The following is a 19,988-nucleotide window of genomic DNA, read 5'->3' as shown; positions in this document are numbered from 1 at the left end:
CCAGGGATCGAGCCCCGCATTGGGCTCTCCACTCAGCAGGGAGCCTGCTTCCCTTCCCCTCTCTCTGCCTGCCTCTCTGTCTACTTGTGATCTTTGTCTGCCAAATAAATAATAATAATCTTTTAAATAAATAAATAATCTTAAAAAAAAAAAATAGGGACACCTGGGTGGCTCAGTTGGTTAAGCATCTGCCTTCAGCTCAGATCACGATCCCAGAGTCCTGGGATCGAGTCCCACATCGGGCTCCTTGCTCAGTGGGGAGCCTGCTTCTCTTGTTGCCTCTGCCTGCCACTCTGCCTGCTTATGGGTACTCTCTCTCTCCCTGACAAATAGATAAATAAAATCTTAAAAAAAAAATACAAAAATAAATACGAACATTTTTAAGTATACAAAAGTTTTTATGATGAAGTTACTGAAATCAAGTCTCTGCTGGCTAAGTTATGATAAAAATAGAAAATGCTTTAAAAAAATAGATGTTTTTGGGGCGCCTGGATGGCTCAGTGGGTTAAGCCGCTGCCTTCAGCTCAGGTCATGATCTCAAGAGTCCTGGGATCGAGTCCCACATCGGGCTCTCTGCTCAGCAGGGAGCCTGCTTCCCCCTCTCTCTCTCTCTGCCAGCCCTCTGCCTCTCTACCTACCTGTGATCTCTCTTTGTTAATAAATAAATAAAATCTTTAAAAAAAAAAATAGATGTTTTAAATAAAGTCAAAAAAGAACAGCATCTTGATTTTTGGGTACTAAAAATAGGATATCTGAGATATTTTATTTTTTAAATTTGTTTATTTTTATTTATTAGAGACAGAGTGAGAGCGAGAGAGATCACATAGCGAGAGGGAGAAGCAGATTTCCCGCTGAGCAGGGAGCCTGATGTGGGACTCGATCCCAGGACCCCAAGATCATGACCCAAGCTGAACACAGACGCTCAACTGCCTGAGCCACCCAGGTGCCCCCTAAGATATTTTATTTAAAAACAATCACCTATGACACAAACTTTTCATTTAAGGTCAACATTTCTACTTCATTTGTACCTTCTATTAGAAAATCCATTTTCATGCCTTTATTGTTCAACGAGTCTAAATATTGCTTCAGGCACCTCAATGGCAATAGCACAGACTAAGAATTTACTTTAAAATTAGACTTTAGCTACCCTGTGGGAAAACTCAAATGTACAAAATTACAAAACTCTCCCCAAATGCATGTGCTTTGCACAAAATGTATGTGAACATGCATTTATACAAATACAGACTTAGCTGCTGACTAAAGCACCATAATTTTAGTAACAGTTCTAAATACTAAAACTGATCTATATAAATGGCAAGTAAAGTTCAAAAAGGCTTTGCAACTGTCTTATCTGAAAAGTAACCATAGCTTTTTTCTGCATGAGATTTTTAAAATCTGAAATTCCATCATGACAACAGAAGTCATAGGAAAGTATTTTATAAACTCTATCCAATGGCCTTCACCTGAGAACAAACAAAATATATTTTATATATATTTATTTATAAAATATATTTATATGAGTATATACATATATATAACAAGCAATATATTATTCAAAATAATTTTCAAATAAAATCTACTTAAGTATGTAAGCACGACAGTTTACCCTGTGTGTCCCAAGACAGTGGCATGGTGCAGTGGGCCCCGCCCCTGCACATCTCTCTGGTTCACGTTAGCACCATTCTGTAGGAGAAACTCGCAGGTCACCAAAGAACCCTTGAAGGAAAACAGAAGATAACAATGTACGAAAAGTAAACAATAACATGTTTCTATTAAAAACAGGTATTTACTCTGATAGCCTTTCTGTTTTTTCTCCCCCAAAGAAAAAATACTCCCCAGTAAAAGCAGAAAAATGATCAATTATATTATTTTCTTCCCAAGAAGGACTTCAATAGGAATTCAACTTGCAGTTTGTGATCTAGCAAAAGACACCACATTCATCACCAGAATTCTCTTCCATTGAGAAAAAAAATGAATTTACATAACCAAAGTGATCACTTTGGTTCAGAAATCACTACCAGCTTTTCCTTCTACTTTCCAACACATCTCTTAAAGCAAAGAATAATGTTAAAGCTATGTTCACAATGAATTATAATTTTTTATGTTTTTACAATGCATTAATTCATACCCCTAATACGGCCTGAATAAGTGGTGTTGCTTTATTTTCCTCTGAATTGGCCCAGTTCACATCTGCACCATGAGCCAGAGCCTCAGCCATTTTAGGAAGATTTTTTTCATATGAAGCCCTATAAAGCTGGAGTCCGGGGTTAAAATGTTTAGAGTCGAGAAACACAGAAGAATCTTGCCGTTCTCCCTCTGAAAGGCAAACACAAATACATCAGTAAAAATGAGCAGGGCAGGCAAGAATGATTTCTCATTTCTGAGGTACAGGGTTTCAGTTGTGTAAGAGAAAGAGAGCTCTGTGGCTAGATCGTGGTGACAGCAGCACGAGAGTCAATGGCACACAACTATCCATTTGAAGATGGTAAATTTTGGGACGCCTGGGTGTCTCAGTGGGTTAAGCCTCTGCCTTCGGCTCAGGTCATGATCTCAGGGTCCTGGGATCAAGCCCCACATGGAGCCCCGCATGGAGCCCCGCATGGAGCCCAGCATGGAGCCCAGCATCGGGCTCTCTGCTCAGCAGGGAGCCTGCTTCCTCCTCTCTCTGCCTGCCTCTCTGCCTACTTGTGATCTCTGTCTGTCAAATAAATAAATAAAATCTTTTAAAAAAAAAAGAAGATGGTAAATTTTATGTTAAGTATATCTTATCACAATTTAAAAAATAAAAATGAACTCTTACAACGTGCCACAATGAAAAAGATGTAAAAGAAACCACTAATTCAGGGCGCCTGGGTGACTTAGCGGGTTAAAGCCTCTGCCTTCAGCTCAGGTTGTGATCCCAGTGTCCTGGGATCGAGCCCCGCATTGGGCTCCCCACTTGGCAGGGAGCCTGCTTCCTCCTCTCTCTGCCTGCCTCTCTGCCTACTTGTGATCTGTCAAATAAATAAATAAAATCTTCAAAAAAAAAAAAAAAAAAAAAGAAACCACTAATTCAACAAAATGAGTGAATGGGAGAGTTTCACAAAACTATGTTATTTCCAACAGACTGATCATTCCTCAAACAGTCAAACATCTTCTCTTATAAAGATGTCAATAGCGGGGCGCCTGGGTGGCTCAGTGGGTTGAAGCCTCTGCCTTCGGCTCAGGTCATGATCCCAGGGTCCTGGGATCGAGCCCCGCATCAGGGAGCCCGCTTCCTCCTCTCTCTCTGCCTGCCTCTCTGCCTACTTGTGATCGCTGTCTGTCAAATAAATAAATAAATAAAATCTTTAAAAAAATAAAATAGGGGCGCCCGGGTGGCTCAGTGGGTTAAAGCCTCTGCCTTCGGCTCAGGTCATGATCCCAGGGTCCTGGGATCGAGCCCCACATCGGGTTCTCTGCTCAGTGGAGAGCCTGCTTCCTCCTCTCTCTCTGCCTGCCTCTCTGCCTACTTGTGATCTCTGTCTGTCAAATAAATAAATTTAAAAAAAAATAATAAAAATAAAAAAATAAAATAAAATAAATTTAAAAAGATGTTAATAGGTATGCTAGACATTTGTGGTCCTGCCAGGATTCAATGGGAGGTTAATTACTCTGTACTAGATTAAAATTAGGTATATTCCTATATGACTGGATTTACGGACTCACAAGAGCTGGTAAAAACAATTCCTAGAGAATTTTACTACTAGACCAAGCCTTACTTTATTCCCAGGATGGTCCAGCACCACCACAATTTACAGTACAAGCAATTCAAGTAATTCAAAAAAATGCTTACTACCCTGGGTATTCTGCAAGATCAAAATCATGGAAATCAAGGAGAGAATATAGGAAGAAAGCACAGGTCAGGAGAAAAATATAATGCAGAGAGAGTTACTAATCTCTTTCTCCTGATAAAACAGCCATAAAAAAGATAAAGAGTAATAAGACATAGTTCATGTGGATTAAAAAGTATCCTTAGTGACTGACTAAGCATTTTTAGAATGTATCATGAGGCTTAGAAGAATATACACCTAGAAGAGAACATCCAAATATGGAAAGAAATAGCTGCTTTCTCATTTAACAACACCTTCTAAAAGGCTAACCACTTTCTTTAGAAATTATTTAATCAAGACTAAACACAAAACACATGCATTTTTCAGCAAGCAATACCAACTGACATTGAATTTTACCAAAACTCACCAGTCTCATATAAACTATTGGCAGACACTGTGGAGGGTAAAGATTCTCTTCCATCATCAGAGCTCTGCTGGATTCCACTATCATTGCTTTTGACTGTTTTAAAGAAAAATCAGCTAGTGATTAAAGTTCAAGCCATTCAGAAAACAATCTACCACAAACAACAAGGTTTTAAAATGAGCTCTGATACGTCAACATGAACTTAACCACCATCACAATACATTTAACACAATTTTAATCATTTCGAACATTTAGCTTATTAAAATATGAATCAATCACAAAGCCTGAAAATAAACTCTTCAGAGTCGCAACACATCTCATTACCCCATAATATGACAGGCATGGTGAAGAGCTTAATTTATTATGACTGCAAGTAATGTGTAATTCTGAGACAATGGGTAACATCTAGAGAAATGGCCACACCGCACAATGACCACTGGCACAGACTTGGAATGCTCCACAAGAGTAGTACTTACTACTACGTAGTTTTGAAGAAGTATCAAAGTAGGAGAAGAGTGAATCTAGCTCATCAGGACAGAACAGAGACTCCCGCCTGGCCTCGTCGCTATTTACAGCAACCACTGGGGACATGCAAGTTAGCAAAGCACAAAGCAGGCCATAAGAAGGGAAAAGGGCAGGAAAAAACGTTACTGGGAAAGATTTAGGAGGAAAAAATAGGAAGGAGATTAGGTGGTTAATCAGATATTTAGGGCTTGTTGCCATGATAGATTTATAATTCCCATCTCCCCTTGCCTTTTAAGCAGATTTATTCCTTAGAATATACACATTACCTAGAATTGTAATTACCAGATGTTATTTAATTTTAACTGTTAAAGCGACAGAAATCCAATTTTTCCTTAGACTATGTAGAAGGAAACAAGTTTTTGGCATTCAAATAATCTACAATGGCTATTAATTCAGAAATTAAGAAAGTGACTTTAGTTTAAGAAAATATTTCTATTCATAACAGATAAGCTAGAATACCTGAACTTTGGGGAGGTACTCTGACTTGGTCACTGGGCCCAAGTTTAGAAATGCTCAGCCTCTTCTCTTCAGAACTTTTGGAGACAGTCTTTTTTTCCTGCTCAGGAGGTGATGATGACATAGAATATTTATCCACAAATTTCCTCTCCACGTATTTTGCTTTGATATATGCCTCTTTCTCCTGTCTGGTATATATAAAAATGCCATGATGTTCTGCTTCATCTCTTAGTATGGCTAATACTGAAAAGAAGCCATTACATACCAAATATTTCCCAAAAAGTCACTAAATGTATTACTGGTTAAAACTAAATTTGTGATATTACACAACATATTTCCCTTCTAAGTATTTAATAAACTAGGATCTCATGTTCAAATAAAATACAAGTAATAAACTAACTGAAAAATCACAAGTATTAACAAGGCACTCTCTTTACTCTCTTAATTTCTGGGCTCATTCATTTCTACACATATTCCCTTGTGTTTATTACAAAATGGAAAACATTACCAAGAAAACTATAAAAATTTATAGAAATTAACTTTAATTTCATTTTACTTCAATAGACAACATCAACAGATCTACTATCACTATTGTCAGTCACAATTTTTCCTAAGACAACTACTTTAAAGCAACATAGCAGTTCTAATTAAAGGGAAAGAAAAAATGTCACATTTTAAACTTTTCTGATACAATCAGAAAATGCCAAGTCTATTTATACTTTTTCCTATTTATATCCTTTCAAAATAGTTAAATCTTTGGTTAAAATCTAAAAATATTTCAAGGTCTGAAATAATTTGGCCATGTGTTAGCAAATAATCTCACTTAAGTGTTAATAGTTCAGACAGCAATAACTTTAAAATAATACTGATTATACATAGGGGCATCTGGATGGCTCAGTCAGTTAAACATCTGCCTTTGGTTCAGGTCATGATCCTGGGGTTCTGAGATTCAGGCCAGTGTCAGACTTCCTGTTCAGCCGGGAGCCCTCTGCCCTTCTTCCCTGCTTGTGCATGTGCTCTCTCTCAAATGAATAAATCTTTAAATAGGATTATGGCACATAGGATTATGGTAAAAAAAAAAAATTAATGTTAAAAATAAAGAATCATAAAGACTAAAAGCAACATCAACAATAAAAACAAATTATGTATGCACTCCTAGCCACTTCATTCTATGAGCCTCAATATACAGAATTGGAAGCATAATTTCAAACACAGCAATTAAGTATTCTCCCCTACCTGAAGTTACCCTTTCACCTTTAATTCTTTAACATCATAATGCCATGTACCGAGTACATGATTAATAGATATATATACATATATATTTTTTTTTAAATGAGAGAGAGAGAGCATGACCTTGGTGGGGAAGGGAGCCAAGTAAGAGTAAGAGAATCTTAAGCAAACTCCATGACCAGTGCAGAGTCATAAGCAGGGCTAGATCTCTGACCCCCGAGACCACAACCTGAACTGAAATCAAGAGTTGGACACTCAACCAACTAAGCCACCCAGGCACCCCTTAACAGATATTTATTGAACAAAGTCAAACAATGTATAACTATTCATTCATTGTTGATAATAGAGACTTGATCCTGAGAAACATTAATAAACAGATTTCTCTTTATAAAGGCCAATAACAGAATTGATATACTTTAAGTGCTAAGGGCTTTTATATTCTATGTAGATACTTTCAATATTTAAGATTCTCATCTGAAGCCCACAGTTGATTATCTAATCAATAAAAAATAATTATCTAAGACTTACCCAAGAAAGAGAAAGTCATATTTTAACAGTCTCTTCTAAACAGTCTGTCTCAATATTACATGTCGATTATAGTGAAATAAAATCATAGCTATATTCCTGCTTATGAAAAAAAAAGCATGGAGACAACTGAAATAGTACCTTTGCCCCGGTTGTGGTTTCTTTATTCCCATTTTTTCCACTTTAGCTTCATAAACTCGATTTATAACATCATTTCCCAACTCACACATAAGCTGTTTTGGCAGGAAAATAGAAAAATAAGCTACAAATTGCTAAAAATACTAAAAAAGTCCTTAAAACAAGTACAATTAACTCATTCTTTTTGCATATCCCGCCAATGTTCATCCCACAAAGACATTTAAAGTTAAAACAAATTAAGACAAGGTCTAAGAGCAATATCATCATTTTGCCATTAACAGGATTTCACCCCCTGAAGACCACCACTCTTACAAGAAAGGGTTTCTCCTGACTCATCTTCCCTCAACTATGGCTAGTACAATGCTGCCTATTATTCACAATGCTTGGTAAATCCAATGAAAAAAGGCCAAACAGGTTAAGTTTTAAAATACAAATAAACTATCTTCTCCTTACATATGATATATAAGAATTTCAAAATATTTTGTTTAAAACTTATATTATATAAAAATTATATTATATAATGTACCAGACTGTGTTTCAACCAAATTTTAAAAATTGAATCTAAACGTTTAAAGCAAACGTTTTACTTTACATAATTGAGAGGATTACCAGTTTATCTATGGGTTGAAATAAAACTTTAAGTACATTAAGAACACAATTTCACACAGAAATAAATGCAGAGTATATTATAATCTTTAAACTAATATATATATTTTTACAATATGGTAAACTAAATAGTAGGAATTAAAAAGAATATTAAGCAATATGATTTTTATTTATCAGAAACCTAATTGTGGTCTAAATGATTTATGACATTTTCATAGATATGAATTTGTGCACAAGGCTTCATCCTTACACAAGATGAAAGGATGTCTTAGTTTGATGCCTACTACCTTCAGAAATCTAAATCTAAAAATGGTCCTATGCTAAAAGGGCCCAATGATAACAACATGCTATACCAATCCACTCTGGAGCACACTAATATCTCTATTATACTTTTAACAAATAAAAGATTAAAATTAAGACACAGAATTGAAGGTTTTTTTGAGAAAACATAAAAATGTAGGAAAACAGTTTTCCTTAAAAGGTGAAGTGACTTGCAATTAAAAGTGCTACATAAACTTAGCAATTTAAAAACCCATTAATGAAAACACCAGATTTTCCAAATAGCCTCAGATGTGTTCCAATAAATTTAGTTTATTGTTAGCATTGAGACACTCATACATTTTATAAACCACGATTCTAAAATCCTGATCGTTTATGTGGAAATCTGAACTATTTTTAAACAAGTATGTATTTTACCTTTAAAAGTTCAGGCTCCCATGTGTCTAAAGTTAAAGATCGTACTTTTGAAAAATGAACTCCAAGACTCCTAGAGGGAAAAAAGACTGTATTAATATATAAAGCTATCAAGTCTCTATTTGCATATTATTCAAATTATTTCCCTTTTAATGGAACATAGTTGCTAACACAGCCCTCAACGTGTATGTGAATAAGGAGGGTTCTTCTGGCTAATAATAAATAGTAAAACAAAGTCCTCTAAGGCATTCCACAAAGCAGAATTTTATTCACTGTACAAAAGTTACAAAGATACAAATGGCAGTCATATTAAGGCAAGTGGAGAAGGTCCTGTAACCAATGGGACATGATAATTTATTATGTGTATCCCAAAGAAATCTGTCACCCTATACAGGCCTACCTACCGGTGAATTCCAGAACACTCAATACACAGGGTGATGCCCAGGTTGATGCTGGCCCACCGTGGATCTGCCAGACCACAGTCACAACAGCTGGCATTGCCAGGAATACACTGGACTCGCTGCAGTGCACTTTCTCCTTTCAATAATTTATCTTTTGACTCGTTTCCAGAATCTAGGCTTCCTGTGGATGGAGATGATTTCTTATCCAGCTTCTAAAAGAATAAAGAATTATTTGTTTAAAAGAAAAAAAAAAAAAGACTGCAATACTATGCTACACATTACCTGCTCCAAACAAAAGCTTCCAATCAATAAACTGAAGGCTTATGATGGGCCTAAGCCAGGCACTGTTGTAGGCATTACAAATAAGGATAAAAAGGTATAGATTTCTCCATCAACTGGCATTTAGTCTTGTCAGAAGAAACATAAATGTTGGAACTGATATCTATATTTATGTAAATAAATATTTACATTTAATTTATATTTAATACAAATATGTATACATATAATAAATGCATAATGAACACATGTGTAAGATATGAGGGTGGAGAGAAAGGGAAACACTTATTTAACAAACAATATCAAGACAGATGAAATAAACATTAGACTATTAAGACTCAAGAATAAAATTAATATTATTATTTTATACCAAGTTTTTCTGAAGTATTCAATGAACTGCAAGCAAATTGTTTTGATTACTGCAGTGAATAACTAGAAATGGTATGGCCTTACTAAAGAATAAATCAATTACATAATTATAATTATATTCCCAGTAAGACAAGTGAGAAACTAAGGAAGGAGAAGAAAGCACTAGTGTGAGGTGCCAGAGCCCGAGTAGGGGCAGTAGGCAGGAAAAAAGGATGTTCGTTACATACAGGGGTCTGATCATGTAAGTAAATATGTTAAAAATAAAAGGGAGCCATTTATTTATATGGAAAGGGACAGAATTAAAACAAACCCTGTTGTGTGTACTTATAACTGGAGATACAAAAGACACACTAATGGTTTTCAATATAAACAGATACATGAAGATATGTAAACATGTCTATGTGTAAATGCATGCATATATTCCTTCATTGGTTTCTAAAAGCCATTCACCAGCAAAAGGAACTAGGGCTCTTTGGAAAAACTGCTGATCTTAGCACTGATGCAGAGAAAGTGCAAGATGAACCCAGAACATCTCATCATGCTAGAGAGTAAGGAGGAACTCAGATTGATGGGAACATGTCAAAAGGATACAGAAGCCGGGGTTCCACTGGCCACATTTGGGCCAATTTTTTAAAAGAATTTATTTATTTGAGAGAGAGAGAGAACACACAGGCATGGCGGGGGTTGGAGGGAGGCAGAGGGAGAGGGAGAAGTCCGATGTGGCACTCGATCCCAAGACTCTGGGATCCTGGGATCATGACCTGAGCCAGAGGCAGATGCTTAACTGACTAAACCACCCAGGCGCCCAAACCTGGGTCAATTTGAACAGCAAAACAATGATAGTAATGGATTATAACACACTGAATAAAATAGTGGTCTATACTGACATAATTAAATAACATTTAAAGCCTGATGAGGAACAGAATATTCGCATAATCTCAAAGTACCTCTCTTACAAAATACTTATTATCTACAAAGGAACTATTATAGTACAAAATTCTAGCAAACACCACCTTCATCGAGCAATCAAAGTTAACATCACCAATAATGAGACAAATCAAAGTTATGTGCCGCCCAAGTATGCACTTAGAAGAACACAACATCACTTATACAACACACCTGCCAAAGATACATAACCTTGAGAGTAAGATCAAACTCACAATGAAGGACATTTCATAAAATAACTCATTAGCTTCAAAACTATCAAGGTCAAGAAGGTCAAAGTAAGACTGAGGGACTATTCCTGAGGGAAGGAAACTAAGGAGCCATGAAATCTAATGTTACCTGTGCTTCTGGACTGGATCTTATAGCTCTAAAGCATATTACTGGGACAACTGTGAAACTTAAAGATGTTTGGGAACTAAACTGTAGCCATGTATCAATGCTCATTTCCTGATTATGATGGCAGCACTGTGGTTTTATGAGAGAAATGTCCTAGAGTGTGGTAAGTAACACTTAAATCAGTCAGGCATTATGCTAGAAACTTACCCTGAAACAGTTTGTGGTGGAGGGGGCAGTTATTTGTACAATACTTGGAACTTGTCTGTAAATTTGATACGATTCAAAAAATTTTTTAAAACTGTTTTACTAGTGGGGCACCTGGGTGGCTCAGTGGGTTAAGCCGCTGCCTTTGGCTCAGGTCATGATCTCAGGGTCCTGGGATCGAGTCCCGCATCGGGCTCTCTGCTCAGCAGGGAGCCTGCTTCCTCCTCTCTCTCTCTGCCTGCCTCTCTGCCTACTTGTGATCTCTCTCTGTCAAATAAATAAATAAAATCTTTAAAAAAAAAAAAAAACTGTTTTACTAGAATATGTTCAATAATGTGAATTACTTCATAAGCAATTATCAGATAGGAAAAAGATGTCAATGTAATACAGAAATCTTGTTGGGTCATTCCCAGTTTATAGAAACTAATGTTTTTGCACCAAATTAAAGAAGCTGAAAGCAAAGTATACTACACAGCAGAACCTGGGCTAGCTGCCTCCAGGAAAAAAGGAATAAATATGACACTCATTCCTTCCACTCTTTTTGGCTCATTTTGGCTATGTGCTAGGACTCAAAAGTGTGTGCTGCATTCATTCTCTCTGATCTTTACCTGTTTTGCCTTTGTCACCATACCCGAGTAGCCTCAACCCTTCCATACCCTTCCATTATGCTATCTTCATCAATTTTTAAAGCTAAGTCCTATTATGCTGTAGTATTCATTTATTAATACTTCAACTCTTCCAGTATTTTTACTGAGACTCTAAAATTCCTGCAAGTATTCTAGTTACAAACTCACACGGTTTTTCAGGAAGCCCTATCCCTATTTTTTCTGTAATCCCTATTATTTCTAGTGTATGATTTTTCATAACAGGTATTTCAGCAATGCTACCAAGATGATCTGGATGCAAACGTAATTTTGTTCCCTCACAAAACCTTGTTAAAAACCAGAAAAAAATTATTAGAAGCCATTATCCTGAGCTTTTATTGGACAAAGCTGTGATAATCTGAACATAAAAAAAAATACTAATGTTGAACATCTTTTCATGTATATGTTGGCCATCTGTATGTCTTCTTTGGAAAAATGTCTATTCAGGTCCTCTGCCATTTTTAATCAGATTATTTGTGGGGGTTTTAGTGTTAAGTTGTGTAAGTTCTTTGTATCTTTCAGATCTTCACCCCTTACTGGACAAACCTTTTACAAATAGCTTCTCTCATTCAGCAGGTTGCTTTTCTATTTTATTGATGATTTCCTTCACTGTGCAAAAGCTTTTCATTTTGATGTAGTCCCAGTAGTTACTGCTTTTCTTCTCCTTGCCTTAGGAGATATATCTAGAAAAATGTTACTGTGGCCAATGTCAAAGATATTGTTGCTTATGTTCTCTTAGGAGTTTAATGATTTCAGGTATTACATTTAGGTCTTTAATCCATTTTGAGTTTATTTATGTGTGTGGTGTTAGAAAGTGGTCCAGTTTCTTTCTTTCTGCATGTGCTGTCCAGTTTTCCCCATACCATTTATTGAAAAGACTGCCTTTTCCCCATTGTATATGCTTGCCTCCTTTGTCTTAGATTAACTGACCACAGAAGTGTAGGTTTATCTCTGGAGCTCTGTATTCTGTTCCACTGATGTGTCTATTTTTGTGCCAGAACCATTCAGGTTTGTAGTGTATCTTCACATGTGGAATTGTGATACCTGCAGCTTTGTTCTTCTTTCACAAGATTGCTTTGGCTATTCAGGATCTTTTATGGTTCCATACAAATTTTAGCACTATTTGTTCTAGTTCCAATAAAAAATGCTGTTGGCATTTTGACAGGGACTGTACTAAATTTGTAGATTGCTTTGGGTATTATGAACATTTTAACAATATTAATTCTTCTAATCCATGAGCATGAAATAGCTTTCCATTTATGACTTCTCTTCAATATCTTTCATCAGTATTTTATAGCTTTCAGAGTATAGGGCCTTCTTGGTTAAGTTTATTCCTGAGTATTTTATTCTTTTTGGTACAATTGTAAATGGAATTTTTTTCTCAATTTCTCTTTCTGCTACTTCATTGTTAGTGTATAGAAACACAACTAATTTCTGGGTACTTTTTATCCTCCAATTTTACTAAATTCATCTATTACTTCTAGTAGTTTTTTGGTGACATCTTTAGGGCTTTCTGTGTATAGTATCACATCATCTGCAAAGAGTAACAGTTTAACTTTTTCCTTACCAATACGGATGCCTCATCAGGGAAATGAAAATCAAAACCACAATGAGGTATCACCTTACACCTGTCAGAATGGCTAAAATAAAAAAGACAAGAAATAACAAGTGCTGGTAAAAATGTGGAGAAAAAAGACTGCTTGTGTATGGTTGGTGGGAATGTAAACTGGTATAGCCACTCTGAAAAACACTATGGAGGTTCTCAAAAAATTAAAAACAGAAATACTACATGACCTAATAATTCCACTACTGGCTATTTACCCCAAAGAAATAAAAACGTTAATTCAAGAAGATATATGCAGCCCTGTTTACTGCAGTACTATTTACAACAGCCAAGATATGGAAGCAATCCAAGGATCTATCAATAGATGAATGGATAAAGAAGATATGTATGTGTGTGTGTATACACACACACACACACACACACACACACACAGGAATATTATGAGGCCACAAAAAGGGATGAGATCGTACCACTTGTAACAGCATGGATGAACCCAAAGGGTATTATACTAGGGTGAAATAAATCAGATGAAGAAAGACAAATACTGTATGATTTCACATATATGTAGAAGCTAAGAAACAAAATAAATGAATAAAAATACAAACAAAAAGCAAAAATAGACCTATAGAGAACAAACTAATGGTTGCCAGAGAGGAGTGAGTGGGGGGAATGGGCAAAATGGAAAAGGGAGTGGTAGATAAAGGCTTCCAGTTATGGAATGAGTAAGTCACAGAGATAAAAGGTATAGCACAGATAATACAGTTAATGGTATTGTAGTAACACTGTATGGTGAATATGGTGAGCACAGGGTGATGGATAGAGTTGTTGAATCACTGTTCTATACCTAAACTAATACAACACTGGGTGTCAACCATACTCAAATAATTTTGTAAAAATAAGTAATTACTGTAATTAATTGGGACCTATTGTACCTAAAAAATCCATGAGTTTATAACAATAACCAAAAAATTAGATATCTGTCCTCCTTGAAGTAGCTAATAAGGTAACCAAATGTGGTAATTAAAAGAAAAAATCAAGCACTTTGTTAAAGTAACTAAATAGCTCTAGCTGATAAACAAAAGCTATATTTAATGTAAGATTCAAGTTAATCAATAAAGATGGGATGACAGAATTAGAGAACCAGCATTTCGCAATTCCTAATGAAATTACAAACTCATCTGTAAAACCATTAGATGAATGGTTGGAGGGGGATTAGATCTTACAGGATCAAAATAACACAAAATAAAGTTACTATACAAAGTAACAAGTAGACTGGGAAAGGGGGAGAAAATTTAACTTTACAGTGGAGAAATCATACTGTCATCTTTCTAATCCAATGTGGCCACCTCATCTTCACACAGAAGCCTTACAGCATTAGCAATGAATGACTGGATAACCAAGTATTCAGTGCCTCCTGTTGCAACATGAAGTATACGTACCACCTATGATTGAATTTTACCAGTTGAAATTCTATAGGATAACTAACTTTATCTCTTCAGTAAATCATTGTCATTAAAAGAAGGCCTTGCTCTAGACTGAAAGACCTGAGAGACATAACAACCAGATGCAATGCCCATCATACACAAGATGCTACTTTATAAATAGGTGGCAGAAGACATTTTTAGGACAACTGGGGACTCCTGAATATAGAGTGGGTAATAGATGATATTTAAAAATTACTATTAGGCATGAAATGAGATGATGACTATAATCTACTTAGAAAGCTCTTGTGGGGATTTTTTAGTTAGTTTTTTTTTTTTTTTTAAGACATTTACCCACAAAAAAAGGGAAAACAGAAAAGCAAATAACAGCAACAAAATTTTGAAAGCTGGAAGATGGTTCGATGAATAGTAACTAAGTGTACCAAGGCCAAATCTTACTATGGAAGTAAGTAAAAATCTGAGTTCATGAATTTACATTACATGATACTCAAAGGGCTCAAGGATTTATACCAGTGAACCATAGAAGTGGGAACCAAAGTGGGAGAAATGACTGTGGAAAGAACAGGTAGATCCCAAAGTGCCTTCCCCAATTCCATGCCCTTTTGGGACTGCTTCCACACATAAATACAAATAACTAGAATTTTATTTTATACTCTGAGGAAGTAAAACAGGGTCTATGCATAGGATTTACCTGAAAGTGTAAGGCAGAAGATTAAATGAACATATACACACTGAATATTGAGATCCCTGGCAACTAGTTCCCAGCAGACACTTACCCCTCTGCAGGAGACTGATATTGAGACTTCTCTGGAAATCATACAAGCTAAAAAGATTCCAAAGAACCTAACTCTCTGGTTGTTCCTCAACAAATCATCCAGACTTCAGAGAGGCACATAGTCAACAAAGTCCTAACTATGTTCTTGAGAGTGTCCAAACAGGCTTTAGTCCTTAACTTGTAATCAGAATAGATTACCAGATAGCCAAGAAAAAACTCTTGACTCAACAGTTCTCAACATTGCCTGTATATGGAAATCACCCAGGAAGCTTTTCAAATATTGATTCATGGGGGACACCTAGGTGGCTCAGCGGGTTAAGACTCTGCCTTCAGCTCAGGTCATGATCTCAGAGTCCTGGGATCGAGCTCCACATTGGGCTCTCTGCTCAGCAGGGAGCCTGCTTCCCCTCTCTCTCTACCTACTTATGATCTCTGTCAAATAAATAAAATCTTTAAAATATATATATATAAAAATAGATTCCTGGATCCCAACTCCATTTAATTACTCTAGGGTAGAACCTATGTATTAGGATTTTGTTTTAAATCCCTGTGTTATCGTCACAGGCAGCCAAGTTTAAAAACCATAGCTCTAACGCTGTATCCATGAAGAAAGAACAGGTTTACATGTATAAATATTTAGCAAACAAAAAGAAACTCCTGGAAATTTAATATGTGTTAACAAAACTAAAGTATTCAATAGAAGGTTTGGGAGATTAACTGAGAAAATCTCAGAGAAAGCAGAGCAAAAACACATAAAAAATTTAAAAATCATAAAATCAGTCCAGAAATTCCAGAAAAAGAAAACAGGAAAACTGGAGAGGAGCAATACAAAAAAAAGGTCAGTAATAAGAAAGACTCCAACAGCAATGATGAAACTAAACAATGCTGTTAAATTCTTAAGGATAATTATTTCTAATCTAGAAACTCCAACCCAACCAAACTATCAAACAAATGTGAGGATAAAGACATTTTCAAACATGCACAGACTCACAAATGCTTCATTTTCAAGAAGTTACTTGAGGAATTATTAAGTTCCATTTCTCAAAGCTTACTAATGGCCTTGCTCAAAAGTCTGTAAAATCACTGGGAAGCTGAACCCAGGCTATGACAGCAAGACTCCACATTCAATTCATCTTATCCTATCCACGGAGATTTCAACCAGAGACAATTTGAGTTTTCCTTTTTTGATTTTTATTAATTACTAGTCTTTTATTTTTTTTTTACTGATTTTTATTAATGAGAATACATAACATATTTTGGGAAAAATACTTATATTAGAATACCTAATGATAGTCTAGGATATATATTCAAATACTGAATTAAACATATATTAAAATGATAAAGAGAAATAAACTGAATCTAGATTTCCATAGTAAAACCTCTTTCATTTACAAAATTCATCATTCATTAAAAACTGGTATGATCACATAATGTTGAAATTAAAATTAAGAACTTTTGGCAATGTATCATTTCACATTACAATATTGTTTACTAACCTCTGATTCATCACCCTTCTCTCTATAAGCAGTAGCAATACTGGTCTGAACAGCCTTAATCCATGCCTGGCGCAGCTTTTCAGAATCTGCCTGAAGCATACAACTTCTAAAAGGAAATAACATTGTTTTCTCAGACACTAAGTTAACCCCCCTCCAAATAATAACAAGGTTTACTTTGCTATTTAATAATTTTCTAATAAAAAGCAATTTCTTTTGAAATGTTTTATTTCAACTATCTTTAGGACATAGTATGTTCATGAAGAAATCAATAGAAATGAAATAAATTGTCTATTAGGAAAAAAAATCACAAATCCCTGAACATTAAAATTTTTTTTTAATTTACCAAATATACCACTAATTTTTTCTATTGGATAGAAATATAAAATGATAGTTATCAGAGAAATTGATCTGATATATGACATCAGTTCATAATCAAGACAGCTAAAAAGTTTTCATATGGCCATATCAATAATCTTTATAGAATTTAAAGAAAATGATATTGGGTAGAAGTTACGTAAATATCTCATAATACAAAAATACATAAATATCTCACTGTAATACTTATAATCATTAATTATTAAATTTACTTTTAAAGCATGTTTTTCCCTCTCTACCATAATCACAAGTAAGACACAATGTTTTATTTTACAATGTTCTATACTCTGAAAAGTTCTTTAAAATAAATGATAGAAACTTAAAAGCAACTCTCATTCTTTAGAACCACTTACTTTGTTGGAGAGACTACTTCAAAACAGAAGCGTCGTTCTATATCTTCACAGTGTTTCACTGTGCAGAGCCTGAGATCTTCCACTACCACAGTGGGGTTATCCTACAATAAGGAAACAAAACTCTCATGTTTATCAACTTAGTTTTTAAATACTACTGCCAATACCAATAATAACATACTTTAAAATATCACTTGGAATAAATGGTCTAATTTTAAAGATTTATATTTATCTCATTTAGGATTAGAGATAGGAGTTATCAACTCTTATATAGATGTAATAAAGGTAACTGTGTCCTGTTCATAATTTTATCTGTCTCATAAAATGGCTGTACAAGGATTAAATGGAAGTATATGTAAAGAGCTTAGTCTAACACTTGGCAATTAATTAATAAATTGCTCAATAAACATTAGCTTCCTACTAACTTTAATTTTCTTCCATTTTCTTTCACATCCATTACTCTCCTGGTTACCCCCCACACACATACACATATATAATAAAAATCTACTTTCCTCTAAAAAAGAAACCTTTAAGAGTCAAGTTTTAAATAACAACAACAAAAAATAATAAGCTTATCTATTCTTCTTAAAAATACCTAAGAAAATGAGGAAGCTTCTATCATTTTTCTAGTACTTAATAAAAATATAAACTCAAAACCAAGTTTATCAGAGCAGAAGAAACCATGAACTAACTAGGACTTGCATGGAATAAGCCTGTTAGCACAGAAACAAGCAAATAAAACTTCAGATTTATCTCAAGAGCAAAGTGAGCATTTGAAATGGACAGCTGAGGGGCGCCTGGGTGGCTCAGTGGGTTAAGCATCTGCTTTCAGCTTGACTGAGATCCTGATCAGGTTCAGCGAAGCCCCTGCTTCTCTCTTTCCTCCTACCCCTGCTTTCTCTTACTATCTCTGTCACTATCTTTGTCTCTCTCTCAAATAAAATCTTTTAAAAATAAATAAATGTACAGTTGACTACGTCATTCACAAAGACTAACTAGGTAAAAATCACCTATTAACTAAGGGTTTTTTTTTCCCTAATTATTTTTAACATTCTCAGGTGCCATGTAATTGTGGTACGTCTTTCCGATAAATAAAAATTCCTCAACCTTAAAAAAAGGTTCAGGAAAAAAGATGTATAAAAACAGCATTAACAAATTTAGAGGTTTCTATTTAAATTACTTCAAGCTTAAATTTTACTGTCGTATTTCACATTTCCATATTTATCACCTTTGCCCTAATGTTATGTTTCTCAAAAGGCACCCTTTCCTTCAGTCTCAAAATATACTGTCGAAAAAAAAACAACCAAAAAAAATACTGTTCAATGGCAGTATTGTTCCTGTCACACACTAGCCAAAGATATAAAGAAATGAAAGTAATAATCCTGGGACACAGAAACACCTGTCTTAAAACCAGGAGTTAAGAATTCAGAATTCAAAATCACTCTGCTTATTTTAAGAATCAAAGGTTAATACTTTCCACTTTTGAGTCCTCTTATACATGACTAAACATAAAATTAATAAAATAATGTTGCATACACAAGCATTTAAAAACTTCAGTGCTTTATCAAGATGAACAGAGAACTGAAATGGGGGACTCACTGGGTTTTCATTTAATTAACAAAATACCTACCTTAAACTTTTTCTGGTAAACCAACTGATTGTTCTGTATTGAAAACCAGCGTCTAAATAAATAAAAACAGATTAAGTTCTCATAGACATAATTTAGGTCAGTTGTTAGAAATGAAATATTTGGGAAAGCACTAGAAAATCAGTTCATAATAATTATGTTTTGAGAAGTGCACTGTTTTGTTTCATTTTATATGGACTAATGTCAATGAGATAACTACTGAAAGTAAACAATAATTTTAAACAGTTTTAAAACGACAGACTAGGAAAATAAAGTTACTGTATTTTGATTCATTTTCCGTCAGAAATTTATATCCTAACAACAGCTGTTATCCTTTACACTATCACCAAATAATTATAAAAAAGTAAAAATTAGTTTTTTTGAGGTTACTCAAAAATAACTAAAAATCTTTCCCCCAAAATAATTGCTTCAATTATCAAGTAGAAATAAACTTATGTTTTAAAAGACGATCCATTTGTATACAGCAAAACACTGAACTAAATGGTGCTTTGTCTATAACCTTTGCACAGCTAATTCAGCAAGTGTTTGATTTGTTAAGCAAAACAGGAAATTAAATCATTTTAGAACTGATATCAAGTAAGAGATAATCGCCAATTCACTTGACTTCACTTTAATATAAAATACTTATAAGCAGAATAAAAGTTATTACTAAAAATGATTCACCTATTTATATTGTTCTGCTTGTTCTTATAAGTTATTAGGCAAACAATTTACTTGCAATCTGTTTTAGAAGAAAAAGCTAACCTATGTATGGCATATTTACTAATTCTTATTT

General features: G+C 34.8%; 1 protein-coding gene across 4 annotated transcripts in view; it reads right to left on the bottom strand.

The window, feature by feature from the left end:
• ACAP2 (ArfGAP with coiled-coil, ankyrin repeat and PH domains 2) overlaps positions 1-19,988 on the bottom strand; it is a 144,068-nt gene that overhangs the window by 13,673 nt on the left and 110,407 nt on the right. For 2 of the 4 annotated variants that reach the window (XM_059163093.1, XM_059163094.1), the window contains 11 exons: positions 19,196-19,247; positions 17,569-17,669; positions 16,841-16,946; positions 8,793-9,001; positions 8,392-8,461; positions 7,093-7,184; positions 5,200-5,384; positions 4,692-4,796; positions 4,219-4,311; positions 2,129-2,316; positions 1,607-1,716 (listed from right to left, as the gene is read on the bottom strand). In XM_059163093.1, the coding sequence (XP_059019076.1) occupies positions 1,607-1,716; positions 2,129-2,316; positions 4,219-4,311; positions 4,692-4,796; positions 5,200-5,384; positions 7,093-7,184; positions 8,392-8,461; positions 8,793-9,001; positions 16,841-16,946; positions 17,569-17,669; positions 19,196-19,247 (1,311 nt within the window). The remainder of the gene's footprint in view (positions 1-1,606; positions 1,717-2,128; positions 2,317-4,218; positions 4,312-4,691; positions 4,797-5,199; positions 5,385-7,092; positions 7,185-8,391; positions 8,462-8,792; positions 9,002-16,840; positions 16,947-17,568; positions 17,670-19,195; positions 19,248-19,988) is intronic. The other 2 variants (XM_059163095.1, XM_059163096.1) reach the window with 1 other exon arrangement.

Source organism: Mustela lutreola, chromosome 2, assembly GCF_030435805.1.
Source record: "Mustela lutreola isolate mMusLut2 chromosome 2, mMusLut2.pri, whole genome shotgun sequence".
NCBI lineage: Eukaryota > Metazoa > Chordata > Mammalia > Carnivora > Mustelidae > Mustela > Mustela lutreola.
Note: the sequence above shows the minus strand (reverse complement) of the source record. Positions and strands in the feature narration are given on the sequence as shown.